The sequence below is a fragment of the Gouania willdenowi genome, chromosome 3 (genome assembly GCF_900634775.1).
Source record: "Gouania willdenowi chromosome 3, fGouWil2.1, whole genome shotgun sequence".
Lineage (NCBI taxonomy): Eukaryota > Metazoa > Chordata > Actinopteri > Blenniiformes > Gobiesocidae > Gouania > Gouania willdenowi.
In genome coordinates this window covers 42,398,546-42,416,039 of record NC_041046.1, presented here as the reverse complement: position 1 = coordinate 42,416,039, position 17,494 = coordinate 42,398,546, and the positions used below count along the sequence as shown (strand labels likewise).

Below are 17,494 nucleotides of genomic sequence, written 5' to 3'. Positions count from 1 at the left end.
TACCCTTCAAATGATTTTATCCAAAATAGGTTTAAATTTGAGGTGGAAAAATTTAATTTTGTGAGGAAACGGAGACAAGAAGACATTATTATTATTATTTTAATATGCCCCTGTACTAAACCTATGGAAGGAGATTCATCACTGGTTGACATCCTGCTCCGTGAACTTAGACACGTTATCATTTCAAGTCTTACAAATTGGATTGTCCACAACAAATACAAATATTGACTTTTTAATAAATAACATTATTTCTAAATTATATATTCACAAATGCCGTTTGGCAAAAAATCTCGCCTTCATGGCCTGCTTTAAAAAGTTATATTTCCTGTCTTGTGGTTTAAATTGCTGTAATATCCCTTATTATATTTCTGTATAATGTCTATGATAAACTCCTCTCAGTTCACACTCTGAGCCAAGGGAGGCGGAAGTGCATCTACCGCCAGTTACACCGTAGAAGAAGAAAATCATTTCCGCAAGTTTTAACTTAATTGTTCTTCCGGGGTTTTTCTTTTCTTCTTACATTCATTTAACTCGTTCCTAGGCAGGTCTGACCCGCTTTGAAACCGGAATGACCGGGTTACATCGGAGCTGCTCCACTTCCAGGTTTTCAGACGGGTTTTAACGTGTTGTTGGCGGCTACCGCACCACCATCGCCCGGTCTCCTCCGCGGCGCTCTGGGATCCTGAAGATGGCGATGAGCGGGTCTGAGGAGACGTTCCTGGTCCGAGCTGGGAGGATCTTCCTGGTGGTGTGTCTGTACTGGTTCGTGTCCATTAGCCTGGTGTTCCTGAACCAGCGGCTGCTGGGCGGATCTCAGCTGGACGCGCCGCTCTTCGTCACCTTCTTCCAGTGCTCGGTGTCCGTGGGTCTGTGCTGGATCCTCCGCCTCTGGTCCGTGGTCTGCCCCGGGACCATCGACTTCCCCTCGGTCCGCTTCGAACCCAAGACGTTCCTGGAGGTGCTGCCCCCTGTCCGTGGTATTCGTGGCCATGATCACCTTCAACAACCTGTGCCTAAAGCATTTGGGCGTGGCCTTCTACACCGTGGGGCGGTCTCTCAGCACCGTTTTCAACGTGCTGCTGTCCTACGTCATCCTCAGGCAGCCTACGTCACCGCGCGCGCTGCTGTGCTGTGGCGTCATCATCGGTGAGCGCAGACACGTGACGTCACACACAAAAACACGCAAACACAAAAATACACAAGACTCAGAAACTTGTTTTCACACTTTTTCACACACTTGTCATCTGTGGTGGAAACAGGAAGTAGAAATCCAACCGTAACCTTGGAAACCAGACTCACATAGGAGGAAATGTCCATAAATGTCTCTATATAGTTAAGCAGTGCTCCCCAACCAATCGTTATTTAATTATTCAATAGTCACACTGTAAATGTAGAACATGAGAAACGTGTTCATAATTCATATTGTGTTTTGAACTATAAATTAAAACAGATCAGATTTATTCAAACATTCCCACATGCAGTTAAGGGCCAATGACGATAGTAAAAAAACCATATATGTGACTAATCATTAGTGATGTGAACAGTCTATGTTCATAGCTCTAAGCTGATCATATTACAGGGAGCTGAGACATATGCTAAGTTTACTGAAGGACCAAACATGTTCCAGACCCAAATCTTTTTTCCAATTTTGAGGAGCTGACATGTCCACCAGATATTATGTATAGCAGATGAAAGAAAAAAATGGAAGATAAAACGACACATACCTCATCACTAAATTGTCCATATCTCTAAAAATGTTATTCAGATCAAATTAATAATGTTCAGTGTAACTATTGAATAATCACGGAACATTTGGTAAAATTTCAGGGGTTCCTTTTTAGATTGAAGTGCGTGAGATATTTGTTGAAATGACCCAGAACAAAGAAAATAAATAAATAAATAAATGTTATGCATGTTTCAGTTATTTTATTTTGAAAAATTGCCACTTCTATATTTGCGCTCACATTTTTCACTTGACACTTATTTGAAGACCTTAAATGTATTATTACTTGTTATTTTATTCCTTTATATGAAATATTTGCATTCTTTGGTCTCATTTTGTGCAACCCTCAAAGTAAACACACAAAATGACTGCAAAACAACATACAAAATACATAAAAATGCACAAAGGACAATTATTATTTTATTTTTTTTAATACTAACCTTTAAAACTGTGTGTGTGTGTGTGTATGTGTGTGTTGTGTGTGTAAGGTGGATTCTTGCTGGGTGTGGATCAGGAAAATGTGAGCGGCGCCCTCTCCTGGTGGGGTGTGTTCTACGGCATGCTAGCTAGCGTGTGCGTGTCCCTGAACGCCATCTACACTAAGAAGGTTCTAACAGCTGTGGACGGAAACATCTGGATGCTGTCGTACTACAACAACGTCAACGCGTGTGTGATCTTTGTTCCTCTGCTGCTGCTGTCGTCTGAGCCGGCCCGCCTGGCCGCCTCCCTTCCGGTGGTCGCCGCCCACCTCCACTGGTGGGCCACCATGTTTGTGGGGGGCGTGCTGGGCTTCGCCATCGGCTACGTGACGGGTCTGCAGATCAAACACACCAGCCCGCTCACGCACAACGTGTCGGGCACGGCTAAGGCGTGCACGCAGACGCTGCTCGCCGTGCTCTCTGGCTCCACTAAAAAAAGCCCTCTGTGGTGGAGCTCCAACCTATTGGTGCTGGGGGGGGTCCTCCGCCTACACCTGGGTCAGGAGCACCGAGATGAAGGAGAGGGACACTCACATGCTGCAGCCTGACAAGACCAACCTGGGGGGTTAACTAACTCACCACCTATAAATAACCTCAGGTACATTTATGTGTGTAAACAAGGTTTAAAGTGTTTGATTTTGGTGCTTATCACTATGTTTTACAATCAGTTGTAGTTAACGTCCGGTTAAATGTTTGATGCTTTTGTTTTGGCGGCATCACTTCCTGTTTGCCGTTTGATGCTTGAGGTAGCTTGATGGTGATGGAAACACGGAGAAGTACAAGAAAACTACACAGAGCAGCTTTAAAAGTGTTTTTTGTTTAGCTGCCCCCTTGAAGAGGCACAAGGTACGTCTAAAATATTGGGAATACTGTATGAATGTTTGGTGTGGTCAGAGTTGCACTTTGCACATGTTTATGATTTTATGCAGGGATGTAAGAGCTTAACATTTAGCCTATACTTTATTTTTGTATATTTCAGCTCTTACGGTGAATTTAAGGTTTACTCTCAATAAACCTGTTTGATCAGTGTCGTGTCTCCCACAGGTGATGATGTAGATGATTAAAAAAAAGGTGTAGTGTGGAAAAAAGGTCTTCGTTTAAACTGACTTGCAAAATAATACAAAGTTTATTAAAACAAGCAGGATCAAAAACAGGACAGAGACAGAGGCCTGTGAGAGCAACAGGGGTCAGATCATGCTCTAAAGAAAGCACATATATGAACTGATGAGAAACCTGAAACCCAACAGGTGGAGTTTAAAGCTTTAGCTTTGAGACAAAGAAGGGAAGCAACAAATGTTTATTACGGTGGTAAGACTCCCATGTATCAACAGAGAAGCACTGGAACAGGCAACTTCCACGATTCACAAAGCAATAAACATTCCAACAGCAGAGCTTCAAAGGTGACTGGATTGGATTGTGAAACCATGTGTTCAGGCAGCCTGACGAAGGCCAATACTCCCAAATTTAAGTGAAAAGGTATATTGCATAAAATGTATATCATATGGCATAGTCAATACACCTCATCAGTAAAGTCTCAACCTTCATTCGGGGGGGTATGCTACACCACCACTATTATTGATTATTAGGAGTGTCCCGGTCCGATATCAGACAGAAAACAAGTATCGGATTTGTATCGGACTGCATCTAAAATCTCTGATATATATATATTTATTCAACCATAGAATACTGTAGATATTATGTTGAAGGTTAAAATGCATGTAACTAATTGGTTAATAATAAATGGGTCAGTTTTTCTTATCTCTACTGTTGTTGTAACATGTTGCAGTAACGTCACTTGATCAAACCTTTTCTAACATTCCACACTCCAAAATAAGTAATAAAAATATGTATGATTTGTGCTGATATCGAATTGGATCAATATCGGTATCGGTCAATATGCAAGGCTGCAATATTGGTATCGGAAGTGAAAAACTTGTATCGGGACATCCCTATTGATTATTGACCAACCCAGGGGATATCAGTATTGGATCGGGACACCCCTACTAATGAGCATCCATGACTATTCTTTCTTCTCACTGTGTAATATTCCTGTCAGGAAAAAAACAAGATATTTCAGAATTTGCATCTCTAAATGTTTAAAGATAAGTGGAAAAATTGTACCCAAACCTTTGACAATGTAAGAACATTTTGAATAGATGGTTGCAAAGAAACATGACAGTTTTTGGTAGAACACTGCTCACAAAAATGGACGTTATATTTTGTATCATCTATCCTGCAAGATCCTTAGCGATAACCAAAGAGATTATGAAGGAAATTAACAAAGAACAATTTTAATTTTATTTGAAAAAACATATCATTACATTAAGAAAAAAGACTTGGTCACAAACTATGAAGATGGTTGAATAAAAGCAATAGATTTTGACATTATGAATGGTGCTTTAAAATGAAAATGGCTTCAATCTTTTCTGAAGAACGGTGAACAGATCTGGTTCTCCAGACCTTCACTTTTTAAAAAAAAATTGGAGGTATTTATTTATTATTACGGTGTGATTTTGTCATATCTAAATTAGCTGCTAAAAGCTGTCTTTCACCAACAGGTTTTGTCATACTGGAAACACAAACATACAGTAACTTCAGCCCCCACAATATACCTTTTAGGAATAATGGAGTCATTGTGTTTAGAGGGAGATCTGTGTTCCTGGCGGAATGGATGTCTAAACATATTTGGTCATTCGTACATTTGTTAGACGATAATGGTGACATACTCGATTTGAACAAATTTAATAAATATCTAAATTGCTCAGGTAAAAAAATATACAAATGTGACAAAATATACCGATTGAATTCATAAATTTAATAAAAATAATCCAGACAAAAGCCTTTTAACAAAATTACCTCCATTAATGTTAACGGTGTAGGAATTATTTCCTGAGATATGACCTTGTTTCTACAGTGTACCCTGGATCAAGGAAAGAAATACAAAGTCTTGAAGGGTGGAATAAAAATAAAATTTCAGCAATCAGAACTACATTTTTAAAATATCCGATCCCTCCAACTATAAGGAAATACATTTTAAAAAACTAAATGAAGTTTACCCTTCAAATGATTTTATCCAAAATAGGTTTAAATTTGAGGTGGAAAAAATGTCATTTTGTGAGGAAACAGAGACATGAAGACATTATTATTTTAATATGCCCCTGTACTAAACCTATGGAAGGAGATTCATCACTGGTTGACATCCTGCTCCGTGAACTTAGACACGTTATCATTTCAAGTCTTACAAATTGGATTGTCCACAACAAATACAAATATTGACTTTTTAATAAATAACATTATTTCTAAATTATATATTCACAAATGCCGTTTGGCAAAAAATCTCGCCTTCATGGCCTGCTTTAAAACGTTACATTTCTCTGTTATTTAAATGCATAAAAGTAAATTAATAATGCCCATGCTAAGAAACTTTGTTCTCTTGTCTTGTGGTTTAAATTGCTGTAATATCCCTTATTATATTTCTGTATAATGTCTATGATAAACTCCTCTCAGTTCACACTCTGAGCCAAGGGAGGCGGAAGTGCATCTACCGCCAGTTACAACCGTAGAAGAAGAAAATCATTTCCGCAAGTGTTAACTTTCTTTTTTTCTCCGCGGTTTACTTTTCTTCTTCCATTCATTTAACTCGTTCCTAGGCAGATCTGACCCGCTTTTAAACCGGAATGACCCGGTTACATCGGAGCTGCTCCAGTTCCAGGTCATTTCTGATCAGTTTTAATGAGTTTTAGGCTCTGTTTTCAGACGGGTTTTAACGTGTTGTTGGCGGCTACGGCACCGCCATGGCCCGGTCTCCTCCGCGGCGCTCTGGGATCCTGAAGATGGCGATGAGCGGGTCTGAGGAGACGTTCCTGGTCCGAGCTGGGAGGATCTTCCTGGTGGTGTGTCTGTACTGGTTCGTGTCCATTAGCCTGGTGTTCCTGAACCAGCAGCTGCTGGGCGGATCTCAGCTGGACGCGCCGCTCTTCGTCACCTTCTTCCAGTGCTCGGTGTCCGTGGTTCTGTGCTGGATCCTCCGCCTCTGGTCCGTGGTCTGCCCCGGGACCATCGACTTCCCCTCGGTCCGCTTCGACCCCAAGACGTCCCGGGAGGTGCTGCCCCTGTCCGTGGTATTCGTGGCCATGATCACCTTCAACAACCTGTGCCTAAAGCATGTGGGCGTGGCCTTCTACACCGTGGGGCGGTCTCTCAGCACCGTGTTCAACGTGCTGCTGTCCTACGTCATCCTCAGGCAGCCTACGTCACCGCGCGCGCAGCTGTGCTGTGGCGTCATCATCGGTGAGCGCAGACATGTGACGTCACAGACAAAAACACAAAAAATACACACAAGATCCAGAAATTTCTTTTCATAAAAAAAAGTCACAAATACACACTAAACAAAAACAATCAAAACCATAATTCTAGAAAACATAAAAATAAAAACTAAACACACAACTCAGAAACACGTTGGCATGCCGCACAATGGACACACAAAACAATGATTAAACTGCACAAATGACTTAAACACACATTACATTTTCTACACACATCTAACTCACTCAGATGTCAGTGTGTCAAAGTATGACAAAAATACACAATACAACCGAATTTACACAGAAAGGCTCCTCCTATAATATTATACAGATGGACATTTCCACACACTTGTCGTCTGAGGTGGAAACAGGAAGTAGAAATCCAACTGTATCCATGGAAACCAGACTCACATAGGAGGAAATGTCATAATTGTCTGTATATAGTCAACTCACTCACATGTGATGTCCTGAGGCATATGCTAAGGTGTTTACTGTGTTACAGACCCAAACACTCAGGCCGTCTTTTTTACTATTTAGGAAGCTGTCATGTCCACCAGATAGAAGGTCTAGCAGATGAAAGAAAAATAAGGACACATACCCCATCACTACATTTTCCATATTTCAAAAAGTATTATTCAGATAAAATTAATATTGTTCAGTGTAACTATTGAATAATCATGGAACATTTGCATGTTTTGTTTATTTTATTTTTGAAAAATTGCCACTTCCATATTTGCGCTCACATTTTTCACTTGACTACACTTATTTGAAGACCTTAAATGTATTATTGCTTAAGTTATTTTGTTCTTTTATATGAAATATTTGCATTCTTTGGTCTCATTTTGTGCAACCCTCAAAGTAAACACAACAAAATTACTCCAAAAAAACAAAAAACAAAATACATATAAATGCACAAAAGGACAAAGTTTTTGTTTAATACTAACCTTTAAAGTGTGTGTGTGTGTGTGTGTGTCTGTGTGTGTGTAAGGTGGGTTCTGGCTGGGTGTGGATCAGGAAAATGTGAGCGGCGCCCTCTCCTGGTGGGGTGTGTTCTACGGCGTGCTAGCTAGCGTGTGCGTGTCCCTGAATGCCATCTACACTAAGAAGGTTCTAACAGCTGTGGACGGAAACATCTGGAAGCTGTCGTACTACAACAACATCAACGCGTGTGTGATCTTTGTTCCTCTGCTGCTGCTTGTCGTCTGAGCCGGCCCGCCTGGCCGCCTCCCTTCCGGTGGTTGCCGCCCACCTCCACTGGTGGGCCACCATGGTGGTGGGGGGCTTGCTGGGCTTCGCCATCGGCTACGTGACGGGTCTGCAGATCAAACACACCAGCCCGCTCACGCACAACGTGTCGGGCACGGCTAAGGCGTGCACGCAGACGCTGCTCGCCGTGCTCTCTGGCTCCGCTAAAAAAAGCTCTCTGTGGTGGAGCTCCAACCTATTGGTGCTGGGGGGTCCTCCGCCTACACCTGGGTCAGGAGCACCGAGATGAAGGAGAGGGACACTCACGTGCTGCAGCCTGACAAGACCAACCTGGGGGTTTAACTAACTCACCACCACTATTATTTATTATTAGCGGTGTTCTGATCCGATATTGATATCGGATATCGGTCCGATATTAGCCAGAAAACGAATATCGGATTTTATCTCCGATGTATATTTTATTTATTCAATTGTAGAATACTGTAGATATTATGTTGAAGGTTAGAATTAATGTAACCAATTGGTTAATAATAAATGGGTCAGTTTTTCTCATCTCCACTGTTGCTGACTATTGTTCTCTGTTTGAGTGACATCACATGATCAAACCTTTTCTAACATTCCACACTACAAAGTAAGTAATAATATGGTTAGTGCTGACATCTTATCGGCCAATATGCAAGGCTCCAATATTGGTATCGGAAGTGAAAAAGTTGTATCGGGACATCCCTATTGATTATAGACCAACCCAGGGGTTTAACTACCATCAATTATTATTGATCTGCCATTATTTCACACGTTTTTCTGACTTTTTACAGACTTTTTTAAAATTTCAATTCCAACTTATTAAGATTTTATTTACAGTAAAAAGGTAATGTTTTCTTTTGATGAAATCAAATTTTACATTACAGATGAAATTTTAGTCCTAAAAACTTTCATTTTTAATATGTCATAGTTATTATTCAACTGGGACGGTTTTGTGTTTGCATCTGAAAAATAGACTTTTTTTTTTATTAGATAATTTTTGGGGCATTTTAAGACTTTTCATTTTTTAATTTTAAATACCAAAAGATTAGAATGTTTTTTATATCTTAGATTATTAGTGAGGATGTGTGAAAAAAGCGTATTCTGTGAGGCTTTTTATAGCCCCTTCAAAATAAAAGCTGACAGTAAAGATTTTCTGTCCTACCTGTCTCACATACAAATCATATTGTTTTTAAATGTATTTATTTTTTTCCATTATGTATGAATGTAAAAACCCTGAAAATAGGTGTTAATTTCACATCTTTAACATTTCAATAATATTTTTCAAATAAAGACATGCATATTATTACTGATAAATTATTTTTAGTATTTTTGTTTTAATTTTTTTTTACTATTTCATTAATCAAAAATGTTTTTACTTTTATTCTACCTGAAATACAAAATAAAATGAAATGCTGATTTAATGTTGCAGTCGTTAATTTGTTTCATCATATTTATATGTAAAATGAATAAATTCTGATGTTATTCTCAGAAGTTTGTAAATACTCTGGGAATCTGTTTTATTAGTGTCCAATGAAAACTTTTTTTTTTTTTTTTTAAAAAAAAAAAAAAGAGTCTTTATTTCAGAAAAAGTGAAAACATTTCATTGACTGCTGTTTAACACGTGACCACTGGGTGGCGCCAAAGCTCAGTTTAAAACTATTTCATGGTAGTTTTTTGACATGTTTATTTAAACTTGTTTGACACAAAAACTACACAATGATTGTTTCTTTAAACAGATTCAAAGGTTTAGTTTTTATCATTTAGTTTAAAACAAATAAATAAATTTTTATTTGATAAAATAATCTGAACTTTTTTTTCTTTTTTTTGCAAACGCTAGCCGAGAAAGTCTCAGTTTGTTTTCTCCTTCAGCATGTTGGTATTTTAAAATGTGTTGAGAAAAACTTCATCATCATTAGACACAACAAAAAAAACACAAAATACATACTAAACTAACTCTGGAAAACATAAAAAATGCACAAGAATACACTAAATGACTAGAAATACAGAATAAAAACAACTTACCAACAAAGTAGATCACATGTATTCCTCCATCATTTGGTTACTTGTCGTTTATTTGATTTTGGGTTTTTTTTAAACTTTTGAAAACCGTTAAATAAAAAGAAATCATCCTTGATGAATGCATGAATCTGAGATGTTGCCATTAGCAATCCCTTTCTCTGCTGATATTTTTCTGAGAGAAGCACAGGAAGTGAATGTCAAAGCTCTGTGTCTTGGCTCCTCCTTCTGTAGCCACTGTGACCTCTGACCCCCAGAGAGGAGGGGAGCCAATCAACGTAGCCGTTCTCGTCCTGCGGAGACGCTGAAGGATCCAAACCCAGAGCCTTCATCTGCACAGCCACGTCAAACAGGTAGTCATAGCACTCACACCTGACACACACACACACACACACACACACACACACACACACACACACACACACACACACACACACACACACACACACACACACAACACACACACACACACACACACCACACACACACACACACACACACACACACACACACACACACACACACACACACACACACACACGAGTAAATGACCCATGAATACACAAAAAGACACAACATGACACTAAAAAGAGATAAAAACCAACACAAACACAGGATTAAACACACACTCCTCTGTCGTCAGGAGGACCTTTACCTACATGGTTTTGGCCTTTTCCCAGGACTCGCCCCACACGTAGACTCCGTGTCGTCGAACCAACACAGCACACGAGTCAGGATGTTCCTCCATGGCCAGCACCATCCGCTCCTTTAGGTCCTGCTCCTCAGGAGTGTTCTCCACAATGGGGACCACCAGGGTGTCATCGTACCTGAAAACACACACGCACGCACAGCTGAAGCTCACAGTTTGATTATGTCAGTAAAAAAAACTAATGAATGACCAGTTTTTCAGTTGTCATCGTGGACACATTTACACGCTAATATCCTAAGCTAGCACGTTCTAGTACGTACCGATAGTTGGAGGCAGAGCTTCCTCTCCTGATGCCTTTGATCATCTCCTGATGACTGATTCTGAACTCCTTCCCTTTGAACAGCAGCGTTACCATCACAGCAGCCTTAGAGTGAGTGTGGATCACAGCCTGAGCACCTGTACACACACACACACACACGTATGTACAAACACACAACGCATTCCTGGTGAATGAAATATGTTGAATAAAACATAATGTGGATAAAAATGTCTCTGATCCCTTTTTCTAGAACCACAGAGTGTCTGTTTTATGTCATCATGAGTTTTCCTGAACAATCTGATGAACGGGTCCCTTTAAATGTTGTCGCCGCAATGAATTGTGGGTCAGCAATTTGTGGTCTCCTTTGGTAAAGGATGCATCAGTGTTTCCTAGGCTAAAGGAGGTTACAAAGGAAGCATTGAGCCTCCTTTCCTCAGCTTTTAGAAAATTGGAACGCTCCTTATCATGGCTGCCACTTAAAAGTGGAAAGGAGATAGGAGGGACTATTCGGACGCAACCTAAGGCTATGTTATGTTCTCTGATAATGTTACTTAGTGAAAGCATGTATAATATAAAAAGTATTGGTCCTAAAACTGAACTTTGTGGAACTCCATGATTAACTCTAACATGGATTTATTCAACATAATTCATATCTAGTGAGTGGAAGGTGAGTGTGAGCAACCATTCTCAATGTCACATTCTTTTAGTGTCTTTTTTGTTCCTCATAGCCTCTTTTTATTTGATTTACATTCAAACCGTGTGATTTTTTAGATTATATTAGGGGAAAGTGTTATAAATGTGCTTTTAGTCCATTTTGTAGTTTTTTTTACCACGGCAGACGTCACTAACCGTTGCGGCCATCTGATTATTATGTCACCTAGTGGAAGTGTGTCCTGATTGTCAAAACAAACGTGATCGCCTTTACCTAACTCCTCTCCTAACTCCTTTCCTTAACCCTGTGATGTCATCCACGGGTTAAGGAAAGGTGGATAGGAAAGGAGCTGGGAAGAAATATTTCGACACAGCCTAAGGACCTCAGTGTGTTTCTTTTCCTGCTACTGTGTGATTGGACAGGACAATGTGCTTCCTGTCCAATCAGTGAAGCGCTCCTCACCTCTCATGGTGTAGGCGTTCATAAACAGTGGTGTGCACTGACTCTTCTTAATCGTTTCCACGCTGGAGGAACGCTGATGTCTCTCTGATCCATGTCACACACAAACAGGTCCTCAGGCTGTAGAGACACACACACACACACACAAACAGTTACAAACAAACACACACACACACACACGCACGCATGCACACACACACCTGTATCCTCTCCTTCTGTACTCCTGATGGAGCGATGTAAATGTGGTTTTCTGTAAAATAAAATCAGAATTTAATCATAAATAAATGTAAATAAATTCATTCTTTGATAATTATCAATACTAAATAATAGGGATGTAGCGATTCACTCAACTCCCGATACGATTTGATTCACGATTTACTTTGCAAAATGGGACTGTAGACAATGATGATTGAAAAATATTCCTCTATTTTTTTGGGGGAAAAAAACTAGAAAAAAACTGTACTATTTTCCTTTTATTTTTCATTGTCAAAAGAATCCCTTGAAATTGCATATTCAAAACAATGCAATTTAACTAAAAATAAATCTTGAATGAAATAAAGGAATAATACAAATGAAGAAGAAGCCTATTAAGTAAAATTCTGGTTCTATAGTAAACAATGCAAAACAGCATAAATAGTTTCTTTTTCTTTTAAAAGTGCATCTGAAAATGTGTTTTGTGCCTTAACAATTGGACTTTAAAAAAAAAACAGTCATTGTACTGTATTTACATCAGATATTTGTTTGGACCCGCAGACAGAGCTAATAGAAAAAACGTGACTTTTACAGATATTCACGTAATATTACAGAAGTATTTAATTTGAAACTTGTAAATAATAAATGATAAATAAAAAAAAAATACAGTTTAAATGTTGGAAGTATTATTACTTACATTAATAGAAAAATAAGTTCTTATAGCTGAGAACATGTAAACTGGAAACACGAACCCTCGTCTCAGGCTGACTCCCGCCCCTGTTCCCGTCACCCAGCCCAGCTGATAGAAGAGACGGCACAGCTCAGGGATGAGCAGACTGGGGTGCTCCCTCTGTAGGAGCACATCATTATCATTATCATCATCAACATCATCAGATAATGGCCAATCAGGGCCAGAGTGTGAGATCAGAGCAGATAAACCACACAGCTGTATCTCCAATACACAGAAAGAGTGGTTTAGTTTTTAGATTTAACGTCCTAAACCGTTAGCTATACATGCTAAGCTAACATTAGCACACGTTTAACAGTGAAACATAAGGAGGAAATGAGTGATATCTTCCTCAAACGTGTCATAGACATGTTTACATAGAAGGTGAACTCCATCATATCTTCTTATATTGCATCAGATTTTGTGCGAGAATTGACATTTGTGTCTCTCTATCTCACCATTTATGATGATAAATTGTGTATAAATGTGTGATATTTCCCCAAACATGCATGTGATGATATATATTCAGTGTCTGATGAAATTTCTACTTGAATGTGTTTTAAAACATTATGAAATCATATTTCAATTTCTGTTCCAGGAAGTAAATTGTAATTTTCTGTCTGTACCTTCCCCCGCCCCTCACCCCCCATTTACAGGTTTTTATGGTCACTTTTACTGGAGCCAGACTGAGATAATTGCTCCGTCCGCTCCCAGTGCACCATTACCTCAGCAGTCCTCCGATTGTTTGCACCAATCCTGCGTGCGCATGCACCTAATTTAGTATGCATACATCACATAAAATGGGCTCTATATAACCCCTTGTATAATCGGCATGATGGGTCACTGCCCATACTCTGAGCGCCTCTGGGCACAAGTCATGGGAGGGCCCGCCTTCTCTAGCTGCCCTGAGCCGTGGTAGAGGCCCAGCTCCCTTAAGTCCTACCTCCTATCCGGGGGCGTGCCGCCTTCCCAGGCCCCCCTATAGCTCCGCCCCTGCTCCTGTGTATCTTAGAGACCTGTTTAGTGCCCTATCGTACAGGCAGAACACTCCGCTTTCAGTTTTCTGGTCTTTTGAAGTTCCTAAAGTGTCCAGAAGTAGAACAGGAGGCGGAGCATTCAGCTAACAGGCTCTTCACCTTTGGACTAGCTTCCAGTCTTAGTACGGGAGGCTGCTACTCTCTCCACCTTTAAGGCTAAACTCAAAACCTACCTGTTTGCTAGGGGCGTATACCATATCATAGCAATAATCTCGTTGTTCTGGTCACAATCACAGACCAAAGCATACATCGTATAGTTGCAATAATTAAAGTGGACAAGCTCCATCTTGCCACTGATCATAGATCGTACAGAATCACTACGCGCGCCAATTACAAGACAAAGCATATTCTGTAATAGTAGCATCAGAGCATGTGGGAGGCCGCACGTTTAATATTAATAGAAGCATAAGCTCCAAAGGAAGAGTGTGTTCTACTGTTGCCGTGACCCACAGTGTGAACTCACTCACACATGCTGTCCCTCGGTGAGTCAAAGGCGTGTCTGTGAGTTTTATTATTGAAATGTTTGTCGTGAATCAGGTGACTGTGCGTCAGTGTGTGGGAATATTAACAGTATTTTAATCTCTCTTTCTTTTGATTCCAGCTCATTAACGCTCTGTGAACATGAACCAGTAAACTAGATGAACCAGTAAACCTGTTCCCACTCCTTCCCTCAGGGGCTTCTTTCAAAATGCTTTCCTGTCTCAGCTCGCCTCATTCTGATGCTCCGCCTCTCCGCCCTCCATTTGGCAGCCATCGCTCGTCCCACACAGCGCTGACATCACCTGTGGAAGGAAACCAGTGACAGTCTGAATAACTCAATAATAATATACTTATGAATAATAAATGACATAATAAAAATCCCCAAAAATATAAATAATAATATAAATTTAATGGATAATAACATAATTTAAAATTGTAAAAAAGAAAATAAATAAATAACATTAATATTTATAAATAATAATGAAAAATCCTTAAAAAAAAAATATAACATGATAATAAATAACAAAATAATGAAAAATCCCCCAAAATACAGAGGTGTGAAAAAGTGTTTGCCCCCTTTCTAATTTCTTACTTTTTTTTAATGTTTTCCACACTTAAATGTTTCATATCAAACAAATTTAAACATTATTCAAAGGTAACAAGTAAACATAAAATGCAGGTTTTAAATTAAGGGTTTTATTAATGAGGAAGAAAAGTGTTTGCCCCCTAAACCTAATAACTGTGTGGGCCCCCCTGAGCAGCAGTTATTGCAATCAAGCATTTACAATAACTTGCAATGAGTCTTTTACAAGCGGTGGAGGAATTATGGCCCACTCATCTTTGCAGAATTGTTGTAATTCAACCATGTTGGAGGGTTTTCGAGCATGAAACACGTTTTTAAGGTCACGTCACAGCATCTCAATAGAACTGAGGTCAGGACTTTGACTAGGCCACTCCAAAGTCTTCATTTTGTTTTTCTTCAGCCATTCAGAGGTGGACTTGCTGGTGTGTTTTGGATCATTGTCCTGCTGTAGAACACAAGTTCACTTCAGCTTGAGGTCACGAACAGATGGCCGTTCATTCTCCTTCAGGATTTTTGGTAGACAGCAGAATTCATGCTTCCATTTATCACAGCAAGTCTTCAGGTCCTGAAGCAGCAAAACAGGCCCAGACCATCACACTGCCACCACCATATTTTACTGTTCTTTTTCTGAAATGTGGTGCTGCTTTTACATTACAGATGTAATGGAACACAGACCTTCCAAAAAGTTCAACTTTTGTCTCGTCAGTCGACAGAATATCTCCCCAAAAGTCTTAATGGACCATCAAGAACATTTATTTTGTTTAGCAGTGCGGTCTTGGAACTCTACCATGCAGGTCATGTTAGCCCAGTCTCTTTCTTATGGTGGAGTCATGAACACTGACCTTAACTGAGGAAAGTGATGCCCGCAGTTCTTTAGATGTTGTTGTGGGGACTTTTGCCACCTCTTAGATGAGTCGTCGCTGCGCTCTTGGGGTAATTTTGATCGGCCGGCCACTCCTGGTAAAGTTCACCACTGTTCCGTGTTTTCACCATTTGTGGATAATGGTTCTCACTGTGGTTCGCTGGAGTTCCACAGCTTTAGAATAGGCTTTAGAACCTTTTCCAGATTGATAGATTTATATTACTTTTTTCTCATTTGTTCCTGACTGTATTGGATCTCAGCATAATGTTCATACAGGGTAAATGCAGGAATCCTGAGGTTAATTTCAAAACTTTAAGACTTTTTTAAAAACCTTGAAAAAAAATGCAAGACCTTGTCGCCACTTTAAGCTGTTGTTAGCAACACATCTTTAACAGTTGTAGTTTGCAATTTAACAGAAATGATGCAAGCTGAGAAGCAATAAAACTTGAAAGAATAAATTAAACTAAAGGCAGGTTTATTGACATTCCCCTCAGGTCACAACAAGCAACAACAGTTATTCAAGGCCAACTGGCAGAAAACAAGAACTTATTACAACATGATCAAAATTTCAGACATGTGCCTGAGATTGTGTGATTTGCTTTCCATCAGCTTCTCTGTGTCCACCAGCTCTTTGACAAATTAGGTAAATTAACATTGGGACCATCCATACTGACAGAGACAAACTGCCTCACATTCAGTTTAGTAATCTGTTCATTTATGACATTATGCCTTGAATTTATTTTGTATGTTCTTGAAATACACAGGCATTCAAATCAAATGTATCTGTGTAGCACATTTCAAACCTAAAATTGCGCCATAAATACTTGTTAAATTTTAAACCAAATCTCTCTCACACACACACGCACTAGGTGAAGCAGCAGTGTTACCTGTGTGTACTTAGCTCCTTTAGCATGTCCCAGTGGCTAAAGGTCTTACGTCTTTCCCTGCGTCCTGCGCTGCTGGTGTTTTGTGCTTAAAGTACGGTGCTAACCTGAATCTCATGACGTATCCAGTTTTGTCCTTGCCACAGGTGAACGTCAGCAATGTCCGAATAAGGAAAGAAAACAGCAACTTAAAAATATCAGAAATGCCTTCGTTTGAGTTCAATGAGTGGTGATTCGCCGCTGTGTTGAGACACCAGATAACCTCTGAAAGCAGCGTTGGCATGCCGCCCATAGCCACTCTTATGTCAGCAGACAATGAAGCAGAGGTCGTGGTCGTAGCTGTGTTGGCTAGCTCACCTGTCACATAAGTATGTAAGTAACATTTATTTCTATAGAACCTTTCACCGACAAAAAGCCACAAAGTGTTTCACAACACAGTTTAAAAGCAAAAACGGTACACACAGTATAAAAGGCCATGCCTACATAGAATCATAGCAGCCCAAGAGTAGCTAATTAAACGCTTGAACAAATAAATAAGTCTTACCAGGTGGTCGTGTTGCTGGTGGACCACAGAAATCGACAGATGCTGCTGTCTGAGGCCAACAGCAGTCTTCCTCCCATTTTTGTTTTCTTCTGTTTTAGCGCCAGAACATTCGCTGTCACGTAACGTTGCACCTGTACACGTGTGGTCCCGAGACAATCTAGCTCCGAGTACGCAACGAGTCAAAGCTAGAATACCAATCAAATTTAATACCTCATAAAATTGCGACTAAGACTTTTTAATACTTTTTAAGGGCCTTGATTTTCCCACAATTGATTTATCAACTTTTAACACTTTTTAAGACCCTGCGGACACCCTGAAATAGCCTTTGAGGATCTTTTGGTCTACTTCACTTTA

The 17,494-nt window shown here is 39.8% G+C and overlaps 2 protein-coding genes and 1 pseudogene across 2 annotated transcripts; 2 read left to right on the top strand and 1 right to left on the bottom strand.

Annotated features, from left to right (window-relative positions):
• Positions 1–435: 435 nt before the first annotated feature.
• Positions 436–3,057, top strand: LOC114457465 (GDP-fucose transporter 1-like; annotated as a pseudogene).
• A 2,757-nt stretch (positions 3,058–5,814) lies between these two features.
• On the top strand, positions 5,815–8,186 carry LOC114457297 (GDP-fucose transporter 1-like). The gene is given in 4 exon segments (XM_028439109.1): positions 5,815–6,492; positions 7,495–7,706; positions 7,708–7,954; positions 7,957–8,186. Coding segments are annotated over 4 exon segments (1,053 nt in total). The 5' UTR covers positions 5,815–5,996; the 3' UTR covers positions 8,055–8,186.
• Positions 8,187–9,952: 1,766 nt separating this feature from the next.
• Positions 9,953–17,276, bottom strand: LOC114480329 (methylthioribulose-1-phosphate dehydratase-like). Its single transcript, XM_028474404.1, is given in 9 exon segments — positions 9,953–10,124; positions 10,412–10,579; positions 10,722–10,857; positions 11,835–11,888; positions 11,891–11,951; positions 12,032–12,080; positions 12,776–12,873; positions 14,498–14,569; positions 17,141–17,276. Coding segments are annotated over 8 exon segments (807 nt in total). The 5' UTR covers positions 14,567–14,569; positions 17,141–17,276.
• Positions 17,277–17,494: the final 218 nt, after the last annotated feature.